Source organism: Octopus bimaculoides, chromosome 5 (assembly GCF_046866305.1).
Source record: "Octopus bimaculoides isolate indiv1 chromosome 5, ASM4686630v1, whole genome shotgun sequence".
Classification (NCBI taxonomy): domain Eukaryota; kingdom Metazoa; phylum Mollusca; class Cephalopoda; order Octopoda; family Octopodidae; genus Octopus; species Octopus bimaculoides.
Window position 1 is genome coordinate 95,131,953 of NC_142932.1, and position 27,779 is coordinate 95,159,731.

The window sequence follows — 27,779 nt, forward strand, 5'->3', positions numbered from 1 at the left end:
ACGAAACTGTAGTCAGTGCCGTTGAAAAACAGGTGGGCAGCATTTTTTTCCTCGATACTCCTGGAGGTACCAGCAAATCCTTTGTAACACGATTAATACTTGCTAAGATTTGTCGCGAGAAACAAATTGCACTAGCTGTTGCCTCCTCGGGAATCGCTGCTACGTTATTGCCAAGAGGTAGGACGGCACACTTGGCATTCAAGCTGCCTTTGGATTTGGTTAGGGCCGAGGTTCCTACTTGCAACATTAGCAAAAATTCAGAGGAAGCTGTAGTTCTTAGACAGTGCCGTCTCATTGTATGGGACGAATGCACAATGGCCAATAAGGGTGCCCTTGAGGCACTGGACCAGTCACTGAAAGATATCAGGGATTCTACAGCTTCTATGGGTGGTGTAACTCTATTGCTTTCATGAGATTCCCGACAAACCCTTCCTGTCATCCCTAAAGGGACCAGGGATGATGAAGTGCGCGCATGCCTTAAGTCATCCACATTGTGGCCCCAGGTTAAGACGTTAAGCCTAAGCACAAACATGCGTGCGCACTTGCTTGGTGATAGCACGTCTGCAGCATTTGCTGAAGACATTTTAGCCCTTGGAGAAGGGAAGGTTCCTAAGAATGATAAGGGCAACATATCCATCTCTGAACTGTGCAACACAGTGGACAGCCCTTCTGATCTTTTGGAAACAGTGTTCCCCAATCTGGAAAGTAACTATGCAGACATCAATTGGTTCAGTGAAAGAACCATCCTGGCTCCTAAAAATGTAGCTGTCAGTGTTATCAATGACCAGCTCATAAGCCGAATTCCGGGTGAGGAGCGCATCTACAAATCGATTGACCAGACCTGTGACCCCAAGACATTGTCAATTACCCTATCGAGTTTCTCAACTCATTGGAGCCAGCAGGGCTTCCACCTCACATTCTTAGGCTAAGTGTTGGATGCCCAATTATGCTAATCAAAAACTTGCTTCCGCCTAAACAGTGCAACGAGACCTGCTTAGTAGTTAAGTCCCTGATGCACCACTTGATTGAGGCCACCGTTGTTACAGAGCGCGGGAGAGGTGAAAATGTTTTTATTTCAAGGATGTACTTTTATTCCTCGGGGTCAGACATACCATTTCACTTCCGCAGATCGCAGTTCCCTGTGAAACCATGCTTTGCCATGTCCATCAACAAATCCCAAGGCCAAACACTATCGGTGGCAGACATCCATTTGGGGGATCCATGCTTTTCACATGGGCAACTTTATGTGGCCTGCTCCCATGTGGGTAGTAGAAACGCTCTTTTTGTGTATGCTCCTCAGGGCAGAACATGCAATGTTGTCTATAGCAAAGTTTTATAGACAAGTTGTCATTGTAGCCGATGTGGTTATAAACAGTGATCCGGAAACATTGGCCAGACATATTCTCAAACCATGGCAATATGACTTATATACTCTTCCTCTTTTTTATTGGACAATGCTGACTTTTCCAACAACAATGCTCACTCGGCTGATATCAGTGATTGGCTAAGTTGCTCATAGACGTAACCTAGAGGGACAGGCCCCTTATTTTTTGGTTAAGGTTGTGGTAAGTTTTCATAAGTTGTTCCAATCCAGAACCCCAATGCAAATCTTCAGATCAACCTTCTCTTATGCAGATCTCTAATGCAACTTTAAAAAAAGCAGTCAATGAGTGGAAATAACCAATAAACTGATTCCTTATGGGCTTTCACAATCAAATTGCCAGCAAACCATTTTCAGCCAACCAATTTCAACAGATTTCGCTCAAATCTGATGTCAATGTTACTTATTTTGGTTTGAAATAAAGCACTTGATCACTTCATAATCCTAGCTTAATCTCAGGCAACACCGGGCTATACTGCTAGTTTATATATATATATATATATATATATATATATATATATATATATATATATATATATATATATATATATATATATATATATATATATATATATGTATGTATATATGTGTGTGCACATATATTTATTTATATAAATGTGTGTGTGTGTATGTATGTGCATGTAAGTGTGTGTATGTGGCTGTCTGGTAAGTAGCTTTGTTTACCAACCACATGGTTCAGAGTTCAGTCCCACTGTGTGGCACCTTGGGCAAGTGTCTTCTACTATATTCTCAGGCCGACCAAAGCCTTGTGAGTGGATTTAGTAGATGGAAACTGAAAGAAGCCCGTCGTATATATATAAATATATGTATATATGTATGTATATGTTTGTGTGTCTGTGTTTGTCCCCCAACATCACTTGACAACCGACGCTGGTGTGTTAACGTCCCCGTCACTTAGCAGTTCAGAAAGAGAGACCTATAGAATAAGTACTAGGCTTACAAAGAATAAGTCCTGGGGTCGATTTACTCAACTAAAGGTGGTGCTCCAACATGGCTGCAGTCAAATGACTGAAGCAAATAAAAGAATATATATATATATATATATATATATATATATATATATATATATATATATATATATATTTCTATATATATATATGTCTTATGTGAATACGTACTCCGTTATTATTTTATTTGTATCTTCTCTTACACATGCACTCTTGTATGTGTAAGTGTATGCACGTGTGTGTGTGCATGTATGTATCTATGTAAGACTGTATATCCTTGATTTAAGTGTATACGTTTTTCAATAACTTGTAAATTAATAATAATTTTCTCCTTTATATATTCGTTTTTTTGCTTATTCTTTTATGATTGGCTCCCCAACCCTGGGCTAGTTTTTGAGTAAGAGAACTCTTTTGAGTACACTAGCCTGTCCTGTCTGTGATCGTTGCTTCTCTTTGTTAAATTTTCTTTTTGGGGCATTTTTCTGCTTGTATGTACTTTTTTACTTAAATATTGTATCATTTTCAAACATAGTCTTGTCTCTCAGCTTTAAGCCTCTTGTAATATATATATTTTTTCATTTTTCAATATTAATATGTATACGTATAATTCTCTATGGCTTTTTTCTTCTAGTGAACCGGTTGCGTTATATTCTACTAGATACATGTGGCTTTGTTTACATTATATTCTACTAGATACATGTGGCTTTGTTTACAAAGACATTATGCTTTGTCTCGACCTATTACTATTTCTTTAAACATATCCATTAAATTTTTATTTTTATGTTATAGTTTACTGCTCATATAGACTTGCATACACATTGATATGTCTTTATTTTTCGTCTCTCTCTCACGATTACTATTATAATTTCACGCTTTTACAACTTGTTTGTAAATATCTTATTTTTCCCTATTACCCCATCTGTATTCTCCCTTTTTGTATCTTATTTTATTTTATTTTACTTTATTTAAAAAAAAAATTATTTTTTATTTTATTAAACTTTTTTGATGTTCTTCCAAAAATTCCTCATACTGATAAGAATGACAATGCATAAATTTAATTATAATTACTATGATTATAATATTTTTCTTACATATTTTTATTGTCTTTCAAAATGTGCATATGTATTGAATCCAATTTTGCATTAAATCTAATTTTGATTCAACATCTTTTTTCTCCATTTTTTAATACTTGTTTATGGCATATTTATACCTATAACAACATTTTTCAACTCTCTCTCTCTCTCTCTCTCTCTCTCTCTCTATATATATATATATATATATATATATATATATATATTATATTATATTATATATATATATATATATATATATATATATATATATATATATATATATATATATATATATGTATATATATATATATATATATATATATATATATATATATATATATATATATATATATATTTGATTACCTAAGTCTGAGGAGCTAGGTTCATATGACAAGACTACAAAACTTTATGTTCCATGGAGTCAAATCAAACTGTTATTAAATACTAACATACGTGTTCCTAGTCAAATGCATTGAATGCCTCTTTCTTTTGTTTCTTCAATCATTCAGTTCATTTTATAAGTTGGTTGGTGTTAGGAAAGGCATCCAGTCATAAAAACCCTGCCAAAACAGGCAGTGAAGCCTGATGCAATCTTCTGCCAAGCCACCTGTCAAATATCCAACCCATGCCAGCATGGAGAACAGATGTTAAATGATGATGATGATGATTTGTGGTTGGAGCAAAGCTTCTGCCAGATCGAAGGTGATATGGTGGTGGAACAATGAGGTCGACAGGGCTATAAAAGAGAAGAAATGGGTTTGGAAAGAGTGGAAAAGGGATGGTAGCAAAGAACCATATTAGGTAGCTAAAAGGGAAGCAAGTTACCAGATTTATTTAGCTACGGTAGAAGCAGATAGGAAGAGGTTTGCCAATATGTTACAGTAGGAAGATCAGAGACTTGAGATGTTGCAGATTGCTACACAGTGTGTCAGAGAGAATTGAAATGTTGTGGGAGAAAAATGTGTACAGATAGATAATGGAAAAGAAAAATGTGTGGAAGAGCTACTGTGAAGGGCTATTAAATGTGCAGAAAAAATAGAAAAAAGGAGTCTCCTCACCATGTGAACCTAACAGAGGGGCCAACTATTCATATGGACAGCAGTATGATAAATAATGTAATTAAAGATATGGAGACTGGAAAAACCCCTGGTTCATCAGGAGTCACTGTTGAGATGCTTAAAATATCTATAAAGTAGGATACAGTCTAGAAACTGTTTAGTCAATCAGGTTATTCAGGAAGGTATAATCCCTGATGACTGATATACCAGTATCATAATCAGTTACTAAAAGAGTAAATGAAATGCATTAGATAGAATTAATTATAGAGGCCTCAAATTGCTGGACAAAGTGATGAAAGTTATGGAGAGAATAATAGCCCAATTAATTAGAAACAAAATTAAGCTAGATGAAATGCAGTTTGGCACTGTAATGCGGAGAAGCACTACTGATGTCATTTTTCAAAGTCAGGCAAGTACAAGAGTAATATTAAGCTAAGAATAAGCTGTTGTACTTGGCATTAGTTGATCTGGAGAAAGCATTCAACAGAGCACCCTGCTCTGTAATATGGTGGTCTTTAAGGAAGCTAAGGATAGATAGATGGCTTGTGAAAAGTTGTACAAGTCTTGTACAGGGTTGCTATAAATAAAGTTTGGGTTAGTCATGAGCACAGTGATAAATTTAGGGTAGGGGTACGTGTTCATCAAGGCTCAATCCTCAGCCACCTCCTATTTAGAATTGTCTTCCAGATCATAACAGAGGAATTTAAGACTGGAAGCCAATGAGAACTACTATATGTAAATTATCTTGCTCCTACAGCAGAATCTGTAAGAAAACTAGAAAAAAGTTTCAGGTGTGGCAACAAAGCCTGGAAACGAAGAGCCTTGAAGTTAACTTAGCAAAGACAAAAGTCCTAGTAAGCAAGAAAACAAACAGGACCCTACTCACTTCAGGTAAATGGTTTTTCTCAGTATGTAAGAATGGTGTCAGCAGAAATTCATTTCAGTGTATTCAGGGCAAGCAATGGATACACAAGAGGTGCAGTGCAACAGTAGTAAGGTTAACAGAGAAAGTAGTGTTTGTTTGTGGAAAATGCATAGAAATCATAAAGTCTACAAGTATATTCTTTTACTCTTTTACTTGTTTCAGTCATTTGAGCACTGCCTTTAGTCGAGCAAATCGACCCTAGGACTTATTCTTTGTAAGCCTAGTACTTATTCTATCGGTCTCTTTTGCCGAACTTCTTAGTTATGGGGACGTAAACACACCAGCATCGGTTGTCAAGCGATGTTGGGGGGACAAACACAGACAGACAAACATATACACACACATACATATACATATATATATATATATATATATATATATATATATATATATATATATATATATATATATATATATACATATACATATATATACGACGGGCTTCTTTCAGTTTCCGACTACCAAATCCACTCACAAGGCTTTGGCCGGCCTGAGGTTATAGTAGAAGACACTTGCCAAAGGTGCCATGCAGTGGGACTGAATCCAGAACCATGTGGTTGGTAAGCAAGCTACTAATCACACAGCCACTCCTGCGTATACAGGAAATGGATTTTCACAAATGCCCAAGAAGTGCTCTAAAGGTACTGGGCAATTTCTGCTAGCTAAGTGACCTATTCCTCAGAGCGTAGGCGAGAAAGATATGCCATAATATACATCTGGAAGATCCTAGAAGGACTTGTCCCAAACTTTGACATCGAAAGTTACACAAATAAAAGAACTGGATGCCACTGCATAGTGCCAAGGACTCCAAATTTGCCATCAAGATGTAGGACAAGATACTGCAATAGCCTGGGCTTCAGAGGTCCACAGCTTTTCAATATCCTCCCGAAAGACCTCAGAGACCTGCATGGGGTGGATGTAGGTATCTTCAAAATAAAGCTGGACCTCTTACTGTCAAGTGTCCCAGATGAACCAACTTCGCGGCAGGAAGTGCAGCTGAGTGCAGCTCCATCAAATTCTCTCATGCACCATATGTCAATTCCTGAAGTAAAATTCGTGAAGTAAAATTATGTAGCAACACCAAATGGCGGTGCCCTAGCATGGCCACAGCTCATGAGCTGAAACTAGATAAAATGAAAAAAATGAATGAAATGAAATAACTTTCAGTGGAGGAGGAAATGAAATTTCTAGTATAAGATGGGAAAAGTTCAGAGATCTTTTACCTCAAGTGGCAATTAAAGGTCTCTCTTTCTGAGTGAAAGGAAGGTTGTGTGATGCCTGTGCACAAACAGCAATGCTACGTGACAGTGAGACATGGTCCCTGAATGTAGAGCACATGCAAAGACAAGTTCAGTATGATGTGCAATGTCAGTGAACATATGTGACAAAGCTGTAGTGTATTTAGTGAAAAGTAAGACATAAGAGGAATGATGCAGTGTGCAAGAGAGAATACTGCACTGGTTTGGTCGAGTGATGTATATAGATGAGGACAGTTGCATAAAGAAGAGCCAATCACTTAAAGTGGATGGAACTTGCAGAAGAGGCAGACCAAGGAAGACATGGGATGAAGTATCAAAGGTCAATCTTAAGACACCGAGCCTTACAAAGATGACAAAGGACCTAGATATCTGGTGCTTTGCAGCACTCAAGAAGACTCACTCACCACAGCAGAACTGATATCCTAAAACCATCTTGGCAATGTTTGTCTGTGAGGGGCCCTTTCCCCTCACCCTCTCCAACATCTCAGCCTTATCAACCTACAGAACAGTCAATGGAGCCTGGTACAGCTCCTGGCCATGCCAGCTCCAGTCAAACCATCTCATCCATACCGACATGGAAAATTGATGTTAAACGATGACAACAATGATGGTGATGATGATGATGATAATATATACTTGTGTGTATGTGCATGTGTGCATATTCAAGAATAATGTTTCTGATGACAATCAGAAATCCAACCAGTATACACACTAAACATGAGGTTAATGCATTGAAAGAATGTTCATTTTAAGACATGAAGATGATGATGATGACTTCTCAGCTTTTTAGAACAATTAATAATTTTGTTAATTTCATCAAACCAAGAATAATTTATGAATCACTTGCTAACAACTAAATCTCTCTTCTGAAATCAAACATTTAATCTCAGCGATAAAACTGATTTCAAGTTTTGGCACAAGGCCATCAATTTCAAGGGAGTAAAGTCAATTAAATCGACCCCAGTGTTCAATTGATACTTATTTTATCGATGCCAAAAGAATTAAAGGCAAAACTGACTCCAGCAGCATTTGAACTCAGAACATAAAATCAAAAGAAATACTGCTAAGAACTTTTCACACCTCAGTAACAATTCTGCCAGCTCAGCCATAATATTGCTATTTCAGTAACACTGGAATAATATAAGGAGGAAAGTTATAAACATTAAAATATTATTGGTAGCCATATATAAACAAACAAGTTTGTTTTTGAAGTGCTGAAATGTATTGTAGTACAAGTAGGAAGATATATTCTTTTCAACATGTAAATACTGACTGAACAGCATATATCAGATAAAATCCTTACAGAGCAGAAAAATCTGTCAGCAGCCAGCCATGAGAATCGAACTCACATCCCTTTAATTTCCAGTCAAGTGCTTTACCATTAGGTTAAACTGGTTTACTGAAAAATTCTTCTGCATTTTAGAACTTATAAAGACATCCAGAAACGCTAGATGTAATATAGATTTTGTCATATGTAAACAAACAAGTTTGTTTTTGTAGCACTGAAATGTATTGTAGTACAAGTAGAAAGATATATTTTTCAACACGTAAATACTGATAGAACAACATATATAGGATAAAATACTTACAGAGAAGAAAAATCATCATCATCATCATGTTTTAAAATGAACATTCTTTCAAGGCATTATTGGCAGTATTTGTTTGTTACAACATTTTGTGAATTGGCTGTAACTCAAAGTTAGTGTTTATAGAAATATATTTTCTTCATGGTCATAATAGATTAATATTGACAGGAAAATACATACAAATGATTTATATTTGTACTTACTGAATAATGGTGTTGCATAAAATCTTATCTTATCATTGGTGATTTCACAAACAACTGTTACATCAAAAATTGAAAGAGGTGTGATGTTTATGATGGTGACATTGCTAGGAGGCACATTCGCTTTCCAGTTTGAAGCGTTAGCATTTCCGTTAATGATTGCTCTATCAATTTGCCAGTTTTTAAAATCTTGCTTTTCAACAGGACATTCAAAAGTTACTGGTTGATTCTTCCTGGTAAATTTTCTACCGCCCTCAATTAGTCCAAGAGAAACTGAAGGAAATGAAAATATAAAACACATATACATATCATTTAATAACTACCTTGTTATTCCAAGGTGTAATTTTTCTTATGCAAGAACAACAACTTGAAATAAATTAAAATTATGAGGATTAATTGAAAAATTTCTTTTAAAGTATAATTTAAAATTAGATGTGAATAGATGTACAGGGAATATTTCAGAGAGAATAGGAATCACACCCATGTATCATAGATGATGCCTAAGGCGTCGACTTTCTGTCAATGACTTAAATATTATAACGATATCATGTCAATCGGAAGCACACACCTAGTTTAGGATGTGAAATCAGACATTCAAATATGAAGAGATATTCGGTTCCTGAACTTCATATAAGTAACACGGATGATTACCATTTTGTTCTATTTTCTGTGAAATCTGTATTTGTATTTACATTTAGTTTTAAAATCTAAAAGATTTTATTTAATATATTTAATTGGGCAAAAGTTGCATGAATACTAACAGTGGACAGAATAATGAAGAAGATAATGAAAATATTGATTTCAAATTTTGGTACAAGGCCAGGAATTTCGGGGGATGGGGGATAAGTTGATCACATTGACCCCAGTGCTCAACTAGTACTCATTTTATTGACCTGAAAAAGATGAAAGGCAAATCTCAACCTCAGTGGAATCTGAACTGAGAATATAAAGCCAGACAAAATGCCACTAAACATCTTGCCCAGTGTGCTAATGATTCTGCCAGTTCACTGCCTTAAAGACAATGAGAATATTAAAAGGTAGGGAGCGGTATCAAAAAGTTCCCAGAGTAGTTATCTGTATATATATAAAAGGCAGGATGTGTGTGTGTGTGTGTACGTGAATGTAATTTATGCACGTCCACAAATTAGCACGCATGTCGCCACCAATTTTAGGAGGACATTTGTTATGACCCTAGCTGTATTTTTGTCAACTTATTTTACCCAAAGGCACCAGCGAATAGTGGTACAAATAAATTTTCAACCAAAACTTTTAACAATTTTCAAGTCGGAGAAATCCACCATTGTTTACAACAGGAGTTAAGTCCCCTTCTAGCGACGAGTAAGTTTTTAAGACTTTTATTAAGTGTTTTGTCGATATATGGGCAACACACACACACCCACACAAACATGTATGCATACAAAAAATATGTATGCAATAGGTGCATGTATGTACGTGTGTGTATGTGTGTACCATCATCATCATCATTGTCATCATCGTTTAATGTCCACTTTCAATGCTAGCATGGGATGGACGATTTGATTGAGGACTGGTGAACCAGATGGCTGCACCAGGCTCCAATCTCATCTGGCAGAGTTTCTACAGCTGGATGCCCATCCTAACGCAAACGTTAGGAAGGGCATCCAGCTGTGTATATATATATATATATATATATATATTCTTTTCTGTAGTTTCAGAGGATCGGGAGCCCTTTTGGGCATTCTATTTTCCTTGCTGGAAAGGTTCCCAAGCGATGGGCAAAGGGGGTGTTAGATGATGGGGGTGTTTTCAAAGGGCTGGCATGTGCAACCTGATCACCTCTGCCGATCAAACTCCCAACCCATGCACTCCCATCGTGACACTGATTCTGCAGAACTAAGTTGGGTGTGAAAACCAACTTTAAAGTATAAATACAGATGTTTTTGAATCAGCAATGTTGAGTTTGGTTAAGTCCTATTTGGGGTGAAAAATCAATAAATGGATTCCTTATGGGGTCTTCCATTTAATCAGGATTTTAAAAAAATCGATAAACCGATTCCTTATAGGATTTCCCAATAAAATTCGCTACACCCCATTTTCAACCATAACTTTTACCAAATTTGATGTATTTTGCTCAAACTTGATGCCAGCATTACTTAGGATTCATGGGATCTTAGAATGTTTTAAGTTCTCCAAAACCAAAAAAAAAAAAAAACCCCAAAAAAATCGATGAGTGTATACAATCGATAAACCGATTCCTTATGAGATTTCCCAATCAAGTTGTCTGCAACTCATTTTCAGCCAAAAGTTTACTAATTTCAAGGGATTTCACTCAAATATGACATTGATGTTACTTAGTTTGATTTGAAATAAAGAACTTGATTAGCTAAATAATCCTAACTTAATCCCAGGCAAAGCACATATATTCATCGTCAGGGAACCAACAGACAAAAGCAAGACATGCTAAATGTTAAGGTTACATATGAGTTATAACACTATATAGCTAAGTGACTGTTAGAAACAAGAACGCTGGTTTACATAGAGTTATTAAGGGAGAGAGGCTGTGAACGCTATACTAAAAGTTTAAATTAAAAGATTAAATAAGGGGAAGGCATAATGGACCACAGTAAAATACAGAAATCACTGAGAAAGTGGCACATGCCTATAATCATTCACATAAGGGAGGAGGCCTAACTGGCTCTAAACACCTTAATAAAAACAAAAAACTTAATTTATTCAACTACACTAACACTGTAACTAGATCTGATGATAATATCTGGCTCATCCTCCTGTTCGGGAAACAAGTTAAATCCAATTTGGTCTGGCAGTCCCAAGACGCAGTGAATAGGAACTTTCCTAGGGGTTCTCACTATTACCCAATAATCAACACACATAAGGTTAGATTTGGGTTTTCTAATACTAAAAATTTGTTACAGATAATATCTTCCCATAATTTTAGACTTTTAGATTCATCTGTAGTCAGCCATCCTAATTATGATGATAATAATAGTAATGTTTATAACAATAATAATTTCTCCAGTAATTTAACACACTCATATGATGGCAATAGTAATTTAGGTAAAAAAATATAGGTAATATGCACAATATTAGTAAATATAGCAATCTCTGTAACAACAAGATTAGTATCTCGGAATCTAATTCTAATAGAATTAAGTTTTTAAGTGCGAATGCCAAGACCAAGAATGTGGTTTATCAATGTAAGGTAATGACTAACACAGACGTCTCGTTTTATGTAGGTAGCTCATCGACGCAGGTCTCCAAGAGAATATCCAATCATTATTCTTCTTTTAGGGATAGGAATAGAGTTAATTATACTGGCCTAAGTAAATTAATCTGGAAACTGAAAGATTGCAATAAACAATTCTCTTTGAAATGATCAATACTGGCTACCTCAATTCCCCACGACAAAGGTAAGGATTTTTGTCCTCTTTGTAACTTGGAGCTTTTCCATATTATGTTCTCCAAGAATTATTTAGTAAACCAGATAACACAGAGAGCATATCGTTGCCAGCATTGGAGGAAACATACCTTTATTTCTTATCGTTAGTTTCATCCTTCTTACTAGTTTTAGTTTTTAGTTATTATTATTATTATTTTTATTTTTTCACCTTGACATTCTCTCTAGTGGACGTCCGCCTTACAAGTGGTATGTTCATTCAACCAGATTAGTATCTACCTTTAACTTTAGACAATAATAATAATAGTAATAATGATAATATTTAATTTATTTTAAAATTTATTATAATAATAATGATAACAATTACAGGAATAATATCTTTTAATACTATCTTAAATAATATTTATTTCTGTCTCCATCGCCAGTTGTTTTTACTTTTTTCCCCTTCTATAGTTGGTTCAGTAAATCCTTCCCAGTAATGCTACATTAGTTGTGTTTGGACCATAATAGTAACTTTAATTAAATATTTCCGACCTTGTCCTAGTAAGCATGTATATTATTATTATTATTATTATTTCTCAACAAAATATCTTGTACCTTGTTTTACCATTTATTTGGGTTTATATCCATATCTTAATATAATACAATGATGTTTTATTTATTATATTTACAATCTTCGCTTAGTTTCAACTCAGTATAATTATTTGTTTACATAAGGAGAAATAATTATATATGACGAATTCATTGGATTCTCTCCCTTCCTCCTTCTCTCGATTAAGTTTCCAACCTTTTTTTTTTTTAAACTTTTGATTTCTGGATTTTACTGTGGTCCATTATGCCTTTCCCTTATGTAATCTTTTAATTTAAAATTTTAGTTTAACGTTCACAGCCTCTCTCCCTTAATAACTCTATGTAAACCAGCGTTCTTGTTTCTAACGGTCACTTACTTAGCTATATAATGTTATAACACATACGTAACCTTAACATTTAGCATATGTCTTGCTTTTGTATGTTGGTTCCCTGACGATGAATATATGTGCAATTCCAGCACCTCTTACTTCTTTGGAGTAGGGTGCACATATATTTTGAAACATATGTAGGAATTAAAGGAACTTATTGTTTATATGCCTTTTGCTCCATTTATTATTATTCTACATATACATACATATATATACATATATATATATATATATATATATATATATATATATACACACACACATATATATACATATATATATATATATATACACATATATATATACATATATATATATATATACACATATATATACATATATATATATACACATATATATACATATATATATATACACATATATATACATACATATATACACATATATATACACATATATATACACATATATATACACATATATACAGATATATATACATATATATATACATACATATATATATATAAATATATACATATATATACATATATATATAGGTATATATATATATATATATATATATATATATATATATATATATATATATATATATATATATATACATATATATATACACATATAGATATATATACACATATATATACATATATATATACACACATACACACACATATATATATATACACACACACACACACATATATATATACATATATATTCATACACACACAGAGATATATATAGATATATACACACACGAAATTGCAAAGATAATCTGGAACTCGACTGAGGATAGAAAAGCCCGAATGATCTGTCCTTGTTTTCTTTGTATCGTCTATCTAGATGTTTTGTTGTCCTTTTTTTGTATCACATAACTGTCTGGATGTTTTGCCCTCTATTCCCATTTTGTATTTTTTCATATATATATATATGATGGGCTTCTTTCAGTTATATCTGCCAAATCTACTCACAAGACTTTGGTTGATCTGGAGCTATAGTAGAACTTACTTGCTCAAGGTTTCATGCAGTGACACTGAACCCAAAGCTACATGGTTGGAACACAAACTTCTTAGCCATGTCGGCCCTTAAGTCTTAAGTCACACACCCATAACTGTGCCAATATATAGTAGCTATGAAAATAGATGTAGGCAGTCAGGTTCAAATCAATCTGCTAGAAATAGCAGCCAAATTCACCTCAAATCACAACTTATCACCTTAAAAAAGGAAAATGAAGCTGCAAAAACAATATGAAATATCAACATATGCAACACCTTTAAACATAATTTATCAGCACTGGCCTTAGGATTAAACAGCAATAGTTAAGATTAAATTCTACAGTGGATACAAATTTATGACAATTAAAAATTCTGAATAAAAATGTTTATACAAGAAACATATTGCTACTTACAACAGAAGCTTTGTACAAGGAAGAAGTATTTCAAATATAACGAGTTAAATTCCATTATCTACAAAGAAAATGATAAATACTGATAGGAACAATTTCTACAAATAGTCCATGATGCAAAATAATATTGTAAAAAATAATTTAACATTAATCATAGGAACTTGTCTTTGCAAAAACAGGAACCCATGAACAAGTATTATCATGGTGAAATTATCAAGAGCAGTACATCATCATCATCATCATCATCATCGTTTAACGTCCGCTTTCCATGCTAGCATGGGTTGGACGATTTGACTGAGGACTGGTGAAACCGGATGGCAACACCAGGCTCCAATCTAATTTGGCAGAGTTTCTACAGCTGGATGCCCTTCCTAACGCCAACCACTCAGAGAGTGTAGTGGGTGCTTTTACGTGTCACCCGCACGAAAACGGCCACGCTCGAAATGGTGTCTTTTATGTGCCACCCGCACAAGCCAGTCCGGGGGCACTGGCAACGATCTCACTCGAAAATCCTACGGGAGCCAGTCAGGCAGTACTGGCAACGGCCACGCTCAAAATGGTGCATCTCATGTGCCACCCGCACAAGAGCCAGTCCAGGGGCACTGGCAACGATCTTACTTGGCTTGCCGGGTCTTCTCACGCACAACACATTTCCAAAGGTCTCGTTCAGTAGTCATCGCCTCGGTGAGGCCCAATGTACGAAGGTCTTGCCTCACCACCTCAGCCCAGGTCTTCCTGGGCCTACCTCTTCCACGGGTTCCCTCAACTGTTAGGGTGTGGCACTTTTTCACGCAGCTATCCTCATCCATTCTCACCACATGTCCATACCAGCGCAATCGTCTCTCTTGCACACCACAACTGATGCTTCTAATGTTCAGCTTTTCTCTCAAGATACTTACACTCTGACGGGTATTCACATTGACATTACACATCCAACGGAGCATACTGGCTTCATTCCTTGCGAGCTTACGTATGTCCTCAGCAGTTACAGCCCATGTTTCACTGCCATGTAGCATGGCTGTTCGTACGCATGCGTCATACAGTCTGCCTTTTACTCTGAGTGAGAGTCCCTTTGTCGCCAGCAGGGGTAAGAGCTCTCTAAACTTTGCCCAGGCTATTTTTATTCTAGCAGCTACACTTTCAGCGCACCCACCCCCACTACTAACTTGGTCGCCCAGATAGCGGAAGCTATCGACTACCTCTAGTTTTTCTGCCTGGAATGAGATAGAAGTTGTTTCCTGTTTGTTTACAATCTTTATTGCACCTGAACATCTGCCACAAACAAAAACTAACTTCATAGTTAATCTGCCTTTGATATTGCTGCACCTCTTATGTGTCCATAGCTTGCACCGGGTACATCTTATAGAGTTACTACCTACTCCTTTTCTACATACTGAGCAGGGCCATCTACCTGAAGGGGTTTGTATTTTATCTACCTTCCTACTTATTAGGATTTTGGATTTAGCTGGGTTGACTCTAAGGCCCTTCAATTCTAGACCTTACTTCAACACCTGAAACTTCTCTAGTTCTGATAGTGACTCCGCAATTAGGGCAAGGTCATCAGCATAGAGGAGCTCCCAGGGGCAACCTGTCTTGAACTCCTCTGTGATTGCCTGGAGGACTATGATAAATAAGACGGGGCTGAGGACGGAACCTTGGTGGACCCCTACCTCTACCCGGGATTCATTGCTGTACTCATTTCCAACCCTCACCTTACTGGCAGCATCTCTGTACATGGCTCGCACAGCTCTCACTAACCATTCTTCTATCCCAAGTTTCCTCATTGACCACCAGATAAGGGATTGGGGGACCCTGTCAAAAGCTTTCTCCATGTCAACGAAAGCCAGGTACAGAGGTTTATCCTTAGCTAGGTATTTCTCCTGCAGCTGTCTCACTAGAAATAAGGCATCAGTAGTGCTTTTACCTGGCACGAACCCAAACTGCGTCTCATCTAAATTGATTCGCTCTCTAATTAGTTGGGCTATGACCCTCTCTGTAACTTTCATAACCTGATCTAACAGCTTGATGCCTCTGTAATTATTTGTATCTAAAGCGTCACCTTTACCTTTGTAGCAGTTGACTATGATGCTGCTACACCAGTCATTGCGTATGACTCCTTCGTGTATCACCTGGTTCGTAATACGGGTGACTAGGCTATAGCCAACACTGCCAGATATTTTGAGCATTTCTGCAGTGATTCCTGATGGGCCGGGAGCTTTCCCGGTCTTCATACTCTTAATTGCTTTATCTACCCCGGTACTATCAACTCGGATAGCTGGTCCCTCTATTGGGTCGACATACGGCAGGCTCTCTTCCTCCCATTCATTCTCTTTATTAAGCAATCTATCGTAGTGGCATCTCCAGACCTCTTTCTTTGCATCCTCATTTAGTGCAAGCGTACCATCATCCATGCGAACACATTTCTCTCCTACAACATCACTATTCTCTCTCCTACACTGTCTTGCAACACGAAATACCTCGAGTCTTTGGTCCTCACGGTGCAGAACATTGGCAAATCTTTTCTTATCTGCTTCCCCTCTGGCTAAATAAACCTGTCGCCTAGCCTCCCTTCTGGCACATTGGTACAATTCCCTGCTACCACCGTTCTTCCAGTCCTTCCAAGCCTGTTTCTTTTGTCTAATAGCCCTGTCTACCTCCTTGTTCCATCACCACGTTACTATGGGTCGGGAGGGGACCTTACACCACCCACAAATCTGGTCGGTGGCTTTCAACAGGTTGTCCCGCAGAAATCTCCAATTGTCTTCCACGTTGTATGATGCTATATCCCCTTCTATTTCGTTAAATGCTTCAAGTAACTTGTCTCTAAGTCTCTGTCCATTTGCAGGGTCTTTAAGCTTCCACACCCTTCTCCTCCAAGCCTGTCTAATTCTGGGCACCCATTTTGCCTTGATCCCAAAGTCGCTAACTACTAATCTATGTTGTGGAGTACATTCTTCGCCTGGGTAGGTTTTGGCATTTATAAGCCGCCCTCTTTCCCTATTTCTGGCGAGGATGTAGTCAATTTGGCTAGAGTGTCTGCCGGAGCGGTAGGTGACTAGGTGACTGGCAGGTTTCCTGAAGTTGGTATTGCAGACCATAAGATCGGTTGCATCACAGAACTCCAGCAGTCTGGTTCCCTCCTCTTTGCGGGAACCGAAGCCATAGCCTCCATGTATGCCATGGAAGCCTCCAGCACGACGTCCGACATGACCATTGAAGTCTCCAGCCACAAAGAGAAGGTCCCTGTCACTCGTCGACGAGGTAGTTTGCAAGAGGGTGTCATAGAATTGGTCTTTCAGACCATCTGGTAGCCCCGGCTGAGGTGCATAGGCTGAGATGACAGTAGCTAATCTATGATGAAGCACTAGTCTAATCTTAAGTACTCTGTCACTTACTCTAACGACCTCGATTACCTTATCCACCCATTTCTCCGCTAGAAGTATTCCTACGCCCCCGACCCCGTCAGTGTTCCCTGCCCAGAAAATCTTGTACCTGTGTTCTTTGCCTGTGAGGAACCTCGCAGAACCTCCTCTCCATCTTACTTCCTGGATGCAACACATATCTACGCGTCTCCGTTCAAGCATCTCAACAATTTCACCAGATCTACCTTTCAGCGTGCCGACGTTGAGAGTGCCAATCCTAACAGTATGGGTGTTGGGGGTGTGGGCCTGTAGCCTGGGAAGGGGGAAAGCAGTGTCGTGTACCTGAAAAGAAAACTTGCAATTGGAAGAATTCATAAGCAAAACAGTACCTACAACCTGCAAACATTACTCAAACTTAATGCGCTACCCAAAGGTAGGGGAGAGGATGGCCAAGGCCGCTAGATGGGTTCCGGGAGACAGCCGAGGATGACAGGATGACAGAGGAATGCACTTCCGGTGGAGAGGGCGGGTGTACCATCAGCGAGGAGATAGGGCTCTTGATCGTAGATTTTAAATATTTGAGAGACAACAATGCATAAATCGTAATTTTTAAAAGAGCAATGAAATCTAGGTGAATAGAATATATACGTAGCATGAATTTAGGAAGCTTAGAAAATGAATAAGTATGAATTTAAGACAAAAACTGAATTCAATTGAATTTCATGGAGAGAAACAAGATAAATAATAGAGGGCAGACTAAAGCGCGAAAGGTATGAGATGTTTGAGGCCGTAAATAAATAAAAATCTCTATCTTATCTGCATCTTGGAGACTTCGTCGTAGTATGTCAGCGGAGAAGAGATTGAGATAATTTAGAATGGATTTCTCATTTATATATACCCAGAACCTGAAAACCTTAAGGAAAACTACGAGAGAGAGAGAGAGAGGGACTGATTTAGAGAGGATGGAGGGGTAGACAGAGGCATGGCGGGAGAAAAGATCATCATCATCATCATCATATATATATATATATATATATATATATATATATATATAAAGAGAGAGAGAGAGGGGGGACCAGTCAAGCAGCACATCACGCTGTAATTCTTGGGCTGAGAAATCAACACTTAAAAGCCATAATTTTAAAGGAGCGATAAGAATTTTTGAATAAAGGAAAATGGGTAGGGGTAAGAGAATAAATAATAAAATACTAGACACAGTAAATCAGAAAAATGCAAAGAAAGTACAAAATGCAACATCAATGTTTTGTTTGTTCATATTTTAAGCATCTTCCATTACACACTCTCTCTCTCTCAAATACCTCAGAACATCCAAGTAAAATATTTTAAGTTTATCTCTATAGATTTTCTATAGGGACCACTATGAATTTTTTTTAAATATTTAAATGTAACTTCTACTGTACTTTTTCTTGGAGAGCATCCAAAAACAAACATTTTGATACCTCATTTGTGGAATTTGAATGAATATTTTAGGAGATATGACAACTTGGGTGGCCAGTGAATTTGTTAAAATCTTGCCTAATTAGCCTAAATGAATAATTGACCATTTTGTAATATATCTCTGAAACTAAAGTGATAACAATCTTTGAATTACACAAATAGTTGCCTTTCTTTTTCTTTTTTTTCTTCAGGTTTTTGAAAACAAAACTTTGTTTTGGGAACATTTTTAAAAAATTAATGTAAAACCTATTTTGTTACATGTAACAAACAGTCAATTTCACAGTGTTTTCAGACTAAGCTAAATTCAAAAGTACAGCTCACAAGGACTTGAGCTTTGGCATATTCATAACAGATACAAGCTAAATAAATCCTGAGATTTTGGGTCATGACACCATTTCAATAAAATTTTAATGGACTATTAAAAATGGCTATAAGCAGCAGAGTTTTGGGTCAGGATGTCCATTTAAGCTGAATTTTGATGGCATTTTTCCAATTTTCTTTTTACCACTGCCTTGGAAATGACGGCAAGGTATGTTATAAAAAACAAATTCTTGAAAATCTATGATTTTTTTCCAACTCCTTCCCTCCAATCTGGACTGACTTTGGCCAATTTTTTTTCTTTTGTTTTTTGTACAATGCACTTAAAAATATAAGAGAAACGTTTTGGGCATGAAATGATCTTTGAAAATATTTTCAGAGGAATATGTCACTTTGACTAGTAGTGTCAGTGTACGACTCTCTTTATTGACTTTGCACTTTTTCACTATACTGCAATGATCATATCTAATCGGCAAGTAATTTTTCTTTCATATGACATAAAAATATTGATGAAAATGTATTCTTTTCTAAGTGAAAATTGATGATAAAATTTTCACTTTTATATGTCATAAGGATTATTTGACCAACTTTCATCAATTTTTATATCACTACTTTATTATCTCTCCTTCTTCCTAGCTCTCATGTGTGACCCCTCTGTCCGGCATTCGCCATGATAGATCGCTAGCCACTACACATTCTTTCCTTTCTCTCTTTGTTTCTTTCTGTGGAAGAGTATAGGCTCAAAACGTTAAACACTTTTTCCCTTCCTGAGCATCAAACTAATACATCTGTTTGTTGTCTACACCACTTGTCTTTGTCTTTTGTGTTTTTGTGAATTCTCCCAGTATATATATATATATATATATATATATATATATATATATATATATATATATATATATATATATATATATATATATATATATATATATATATATATGTATATAAAGGGGAAAAGTAAGAAGAAAAATAAGCGAAATGTACATTGGGAATCAAAAAAAGTAAAGGCTTTTTATGAAAAGTAACAATAGATATATACAATTAAATGAATTGAGGTAGGAATAAAAGTAATAAAAGTCGTTATTTTGTATAATGCAATCGTCTAAATACCTCTTCCAGTTCTCCTTTAAATAGCAATGAAATGAGGTGTCATATTTTTGTAGTGATGATTGGTATATTTTAAGCTCTAGGTAACCTATTACAAGGTTCACAATCACTGGAGCATATTTTTGTCAATAGTAAACTGTATTGAACATGAAATAGTTGTTCAGTAGGATGAATTTGAGTGCTGCTAATATGAATCTGTGGTTGATGCGTCCTAGGTTCTCTTCTGGGTATTTAACCAGCCAGAAGGTTCTGGCTAGAAAAAGCTTCTATACCACAATCGTGTGGGATATTGGTGTACAAATTCACCACATCGAATGATACTAACAAGGTTTCTTCAATTATTGACTTCGGGAGGTGGTTAAGCATGTGTCATCCCTGATGAAGCTTTCCACATATTTTAGAAATGGTTTGAGTAAGATGTTGAGGAAGTTGCTCAAACGGTGGGTTTCACAAGCAGGGCCAGCAATGATGGGTCTCAGTTTGAGGTCAGTATATATATATATATATATATATATATATATATATATATATATATATATGTATATATATATATATATATATATATATATATATATATATATATATATATATATATATATATATATATATATATATATATGTAAACATATATAACAGGTTGAGTAAAATATAAGCAACATTTTGAACCATGAAGAATTTGTACTGGATTTTTGCAGAGTTTTCATTTTTTTTTAAACATTTTTTTACATTTGTCTAATAATTGACATACAGGGGTTGGACAAAATAATGGAAACACTTAGCATCATAGCATCGTAATTTTGAAACTTCTATAAAACTTGTAAAAGCTTGTTTAATTTTATGCTTTTTTTAATATATTATTAGTGTTGCTTAATATGTTTTGCTAAGATTTATGTTTCTTTTCATATATCGTCAGAAAGAGGTAATTAAAATTCATTAAAATGACAGATTTATCCAACTTTCAAAGAGGTCAAATTGTTGGTGCTCATATGGCGGGCGCTAGCATAACTAAAACAGCCAAAATGTTTGGTGTACCAAGGAGTACTCCTCGTCGAAACAAAACTCCAGAAGAAAACCAAAACTTTCAGACAGGGATCGTCAGACTCTTATGCGAATTGTTAGAAAGGATCACAAAAGTACAGCTCCCAAAATTACTGCAGAGCATAATGACCACCTTGTAAACCAACCCAGTTTCCACAGAAACTGTTTGCTGGGAGCTGCACAAATCTGGATTTCATGGGAGGGCTGCAATCAGAAAGCCACTACGTTCAGAAACAAACATTGCAAAATGTTTAGAGGGGAGTAAAAACCTACAGAATCGGTCCCTAGAGCAGTGGAAGAATGTTCTTTTCTCAGACGAGTCATCCTTTACTTTATTTCCAAACACTGACCGAGTATACGTGTGGAGACAGCCAAAAGAAGCACTTGACCCAGACTGCCTTCTTCCAACTGTTAAAGTTGGAGGAGGATCTGTGGGAGCTGTATCTTGGAAATCCGCCAGCCCAATGGTTTCCCTTTATAGCAGAATTAATAGTCAAGTCTATTTAAGCATTTTATCTGATCAAATTCATTCTATGGTTGTGGAACTGTTTCCGGAGGGAAATGCAGTCTTTCAAGATGATAATGCACCAATTCACACAGCTAAAGTTGTTACTGAATGGCATGAGGAACAATTTAGTGAAGTTGAACATCTTATCTGGCCACCACAGTCTCCAAGTTCTCAATAATATTGAACATTTATGGTGCATTTTAGAAAAACAAGTAAGGAGTTGATATCCTCCACTATCATCACTATAAGAACTGGAGACTGTTTTAGCTGAAGAATGGACAAAATTTCCTTTGGAAACAATTCAAACATTGTATGAGTCTATACCTCATAGAATTCAAGGTGTAATTACTGCCAAAGGTAGTCCTACCTCATATTAAAATAAATTTGTTTGAAATTTTAAGGTGTTTTGATTATTTTGTCCAAGCCCTGTAGACTTGCATCGATAAATTAACATTGATATTTTTATCACCGATGTTACAATCATCTCAAATGGAACTGTCAAAGCACGATAGTCGAGCAATTTTGTTATTCAACTTCAAAAAAGGAAGCGAAGCAGCTGAAACTGCTAGCGATATCAATTTGGTGAGGAAATGACCAGTAGTATGTCAGTTCAAAAATGGTTTAAACAATTTCACAGTGGAGATCTGAACCTTGAAGTTTGTGAGCATAGTGGATGCCCATCTGTCATCGATGTCAGTCAATTAAAGACCATCACTGAGAAAGATCCACATAAAACCACTCGAGAATTAGCAAAAATAACTTCGAGTTAGTCAGAAAACTGCCTCCCATCATTTGCACGTGATTAGAAAGTTAAAATAGCTTGACAAATGCATACCACATGATTTGAACGAAAATCAAAAAATGTACAGATATGAAATTTGCTCATTGCTTCTTCTCCATAACCAGACCAATCCATTTCTCGACCGTATTTAATTTGCAATGAAAAGTGGATTCTGTACAATAATAAAAAAACGTTCTTTGCAGTGGTTGACCAAAATGAAGCACTGAAAACCTTACCCAAAACCGAGATTCTCAAAAAGAAGGTTATATTGATTATTTGGTGGTGTAGTGCTGAACTCATCCACTATAAGCCAGAAAAACCATTACTGCAGAAACAAACTGCCATAAAATTGTCAAAATGAATGAAAAGCTGCTACTCCTCCATCCCAGACTGGTCAACAGAAGAGGGCCGATCATTCTTCATGACAATGCTCAACCACATGTTTCTCTAATGATGCTCCAGAAGTTGAGTGAACTTCACTACGAAGTTCTTCCCCACCCAGATTATTCCCCAGACCTTTCTCCTACTGACTACCACTTTTTCAAGCACCTTCATGGTCTCCTGCAAGAGAAGGAGTTCAAAACTCAAACTGATGCTGAAAGTGTGTTCAAAGAGTTCATCAGCTCCAAAACTCCAGATTTTTATGTTACCAGAATAAACAAACTTGTAACTCATTGGCAAAAATGTGTTGATTATAATGGAACTTATTTTGATGAATAAAATTTCCGTATTGTTGAAATATATTGTAATGAATTTCATGTTTCAAAACATTACTTACTTTTTACTCAGCCAGACAGATTTCATTAAATTTTGGTCTAGCACTCAGTGTTTAGGTACCTACTGCTGAAGATATAAGCATATGTCGAAGTCACATGATATAGTAGTCTTAAACGATGCTGATTAAATTTGTCTGTCATTATAATTTGTGCTTTTTTGCATTTATCACCTATATGAGAAGATTTCTCAGGAAAATATACTGCAGTTTATAGCATTAAATCATCTCATTCAAGTTAAGTTCGATGCACAAATTGATATGTGTGTATGTGTGTGTATTCATATATGCACATGTAGATGAGCTGTGTATATAAGTATACATATATGTGCATGTGTAGATATGCATATATATATATATATATATATATATATATATATAGGGAGAGAGAAAGAGAAATATAAATGTAACTTTTCCAATGACAGTGCTATAAATTGCAGTTGACTCTTTGTAAGTCACAAACTTAGAGCTGTCATGGTCAATGTTAGCACAATGTAAAGGAGTTCTTGTTAGATTTTTGAAATGTTAAAGTGAAGACATGTATTTGTGAATTGTGTGCAAGAAGCATGGTGGAGGGGACCCTCATCTAGATTGCTAGTAGGCAAGGAATCATCATCACTTTTTAATGTCCATTTTCTCTTCTGGCATACATTAGATGGATTATCCAGAGTTCATCATCGTCATTTTAAAGCCAGCTTTCCATGCTGGCATGGATTGAATGGTTTGACTGAAAACTGGTAAGCCAGGGAGCTGCACCAAGTTCTGATCTGATTTTGCAAGGTTTCTGTGGCTGGATGCATTTCTTAATGTCAACCTCTCCAAGAGTGTAGTGAGTGTTTTTTACATGTCACCAGTACAGGTGCCTTTGGCCTGACACTGGCATCGGCCATGACTACAGTCTCACTTGGCTTGACTGGTCTACACAAGCACAGTATATTGCCAAAGATCATAGTCACTTGTCACTGCCTTGTGAAGCCAATGCTCAAACAGTGCTTTCTATGTGCCATTGGCACAGGTGTCAGTCAGATAACATTGGCATTGGCCAAGACTATGATTTCACTCAGCTTGACAGTTCTTCACAAGCACAGTATATCTCTTAATGTTTGAAAGGTGCTTTTAACAAGCCAGTTACAAGACACTGGCATTAGCCACAATTACAATCTCACTTAGTTCAACAGGTTTTTTTCAAGCATGGCACATCACCAAAATTCTTCTGGGTAAGGAGTAGTAATGAGGTACATAATGAGGTACACTTTTGGAAGAAAAATGGATGGATAAGGTGATCGAGGTACTCAGGAAGTATGATAGGGTTAATAGACTAAGACTAGTCATGTATAATGCGACAGTGACATTTATCTCTGCATATACTCCACACACTGGACTGACAATGAAGACAAGTACCATTTCTATGATTCCCTGTATCAGATTACCTCAACAACAAAAGACAGTGGCATTATTAATCAAAGCTGATGACTTCAATGGACATGTTTGGAAGCATTCCAATGGATTTCATGGCATGCATAGAGGTTACAGCCATAGTAGTAGAAATGAAGAGGGAACAAGGATGTTGTAATGCAAATGGCCTGTTGATCTGCAACACTAACTTCAGAAAACCAGCTAACCACCTATTGATCTAGTAGGCACATAAACCAGCTACATTCTCATGAGAAACAGGGAAAAACAGATGCTAGTGAATGTGAAGTCCTCCCCTGGTGAAAACTGTGCAACTCCACATAGGTTAGTAGTTAGTGACTTCAGAGAGTTAGACAGAGTTAGAGACTTAGTGATATTGTAACTGAAGCATTTGGTGAGGAGGAGGAGTTAGAGACATATTATGTAGAGGACAACTGGAAATTCTTACAGGATAACCAACTGAAGGTGAGAGACAAAATCTGTGCTGGGATGAAGCTTCATTAGATCAAGGATCATGTGGTGGTGGAACAATGTGGTAGATAGAGCCATAAAGTAGAAGAGATGGGTTTGAAAAGGGTGGAAAAATGGAGGTAGTAAAGGACTATATCAGGTAGCTAAAAGGGAAGCTAGACAACAGAGGAGAGGCAGAAAGAAAAAGGTTCACCAATGTCTTACAGCATGAGAATAAGAAGCATGAGGTGTTCTGGACTGCAAAATAGTGTATAAAAAAGAATTTAGCTCTTGTGGGAAAGAAGTATGTGCAGATGGATAATGGCACACTTGCACTTAGTAATTCTGTAAAGAAAGAGGCATGGAATGCTTTTAGATTGTGGAAAATAAATGAAGAAGAGAGTATCCCTACACTGACCCAACAAAGGGACCAGCTGTCCTAGTTGACAGCAGTATGATAGTTAAGGCAATTAAGGATATTAAGACAGGGGAGGTCCCTGGTACATCAGGAGTTATGGATAAGATACTTAGATTATGTAGTGGAGTAGGATACAGTATAATCATCCATATAGTTAATCAGGGTTACACAGATAGGTATGATATTCAATGACTGGTGTAGTAGCATTATAGCCAGCTATTAAAAGGGTAAAAGAGATGATTTACGGGGGAATAATTACAAAAATATCAGATTACTGGACCAGGTCATAAAAGGTATGGAGAGAGTTATATACCAATAAGGAACAAAATTACAGCAGATGAGATGCAATTTGGTTTTGTGCCAGGGAGAAGTACAACTGCAGCTATCTTCTTAGATAACTGTGGAAGAAGTTTTTAGCTATGAGTAAAACATTATACTTGGCCTCTGCTGACCTAGAAAAAGCCTTTGACTTATTCTCTCATATGTGAAAGCCATACAAGCTATGAACAGGGGAGCTGTCAGTAAAGTGAGAGTTAACCAGGAGATCAGCAATGGATTTAGAGTACAGGTAAGAGTTCACCAGAGCTTGGTTTTCAGTTCCCTCATATTTCATATATTGCACCCCCAGGCCATAGTAGAGACTGGATCTCCCTGGGAAACTACTATAGGCTAATAGTCTCATTTCTCACACTAAGAATATAGACAAGACACTACTCCCTTCAGGTAAGGGATCCTGCCTGATATGCAGGAAAGGTATAGGCAGGAATTCCATACAGTGCACCCAGTACAAATTATAGACACAAGTGGAGCAGTGGAATCACAGGACGGCTAATGGAGAAGGCTTGTATGTGGAAGGTACACAGTAACCATAAGCACTAAGAGTGTATAGGAAGTAGATTTTTGTAAATATCCCTGAAGCTTCCTGAAGGTTGTAAATAGTTTCTATTACTTAGATGACCTGATTAGCAGTGATGGAGGCTGTTCTGAAAATATAGTTGCTAGAACGATAGGATGAAGAAAGTGCAGAGAGATACTGGTTCTGTTTGCAACAAAAGTTTGGTTTCTCTCTCTCTCTCTCTCTCGCTGAATGAAAAGTAGATTGTGTAATGCTTCACTATGAACAACAATGTTAAATGGTAGTGAGATGTGGACTCTGAATATAGAGGAGATGCAAAGACTAGAGAGGAATGAAACTAGTATGCTCCATTGGATGTGCAATGTCAGTTTTCATGTACAGCAAATTGGCATACATGGAATCAAATGTAGCACGCAAAAGTGAAGACTGCATTGGTTTGGTTATGTGATGTATATGGATGAGAACAGTTGCACAAAGAAATGCTAGTCATTTAAAGTGGATGGAACTTGTTGAAAAGGGTGACCTAGGAAGACAAAAGACTGAATGATTGGTGATTCATTATGTTTGAGAAGACCCATCCATCACAGCAAATATAAGGTCCTAAGATCACCTTGGATATGCTTGCTTGTGCTGGGCCCTTTCAAACATCCCCACATCTCAGCTCCTTACCCACCTGCTTCCCCAACATCAGTCCCTCCTTGACACTATTACATCCCCTAACTCTATGTGTTACCAATTATGGCCTTCCCTCAGCTTCCATCCTTCCTTCTAATTATTATCCTTTTCCACAAGCCTCTGTTCTCCCACTCTTCTCTACCATATTTTACCTTAACACCCTTCATATTTGCTCTCATTCTCTCATGTATGCACCACACCCACTCACTATAGCCACCCTTATGTATCTCTACATCCCCTTCCCACTGTTCTTGTGCCTTGCTCATCATCCTCTACATTCTGATCCATTACCACTGAGTCACTTCTATTTCTCTCAACTTGCACACCACTCCATAATGCAATTTCCCATTAAGCCACACCTCCTCTCCACAACATTCACTACATTCCCTTCTACACCCATCTCTAACCATCTGTTCCTCTCTCCTCTTCCTTC

General features: G+C 36.7%; 1 protein-coding gene across 11 annotated transcripts in view; it reads right to left on the reverse strand.

The window, feature by feature from the left end:
• LOC106880794 (neural cell adhesion molecule L1.1-like) overlaps positions 1 to 27,779 on the reverse strand; it is a 537,440-nt gene that overhangs the window by 198,083 nt on the left and 311,578 nt on the right. For 9 of the 11 annotated variants that reach the window (XR_016241963.1, XR_016241961.1, XR_016241962.1 and 6 more), the window contains exons 2-3: positions 14,194 to 14,251; positions 8,454 to 8,723 (exon numbers count right to left, since the gene is read on the reverse strand). The exons of the other annotated variants lie outside the window; for them this stretch is intronic. Coding sequence is in view for 6 of the 9 variants with exons in the window: in XM_089352678.1 (XP_089208804.1) it covers positions 8,454 to 8,723; positions 14,194 to 14,248 (325 nt within the window). In the remaining 3 variants the exon portion in view is untranslated. The remainder of the gene's footprint in view (positions 1 to 8,453; positions 8,724 to 14,193; positions 14,252 to 27,779) is intronic. 11 annotated transcript variants of the gene reach the window in all.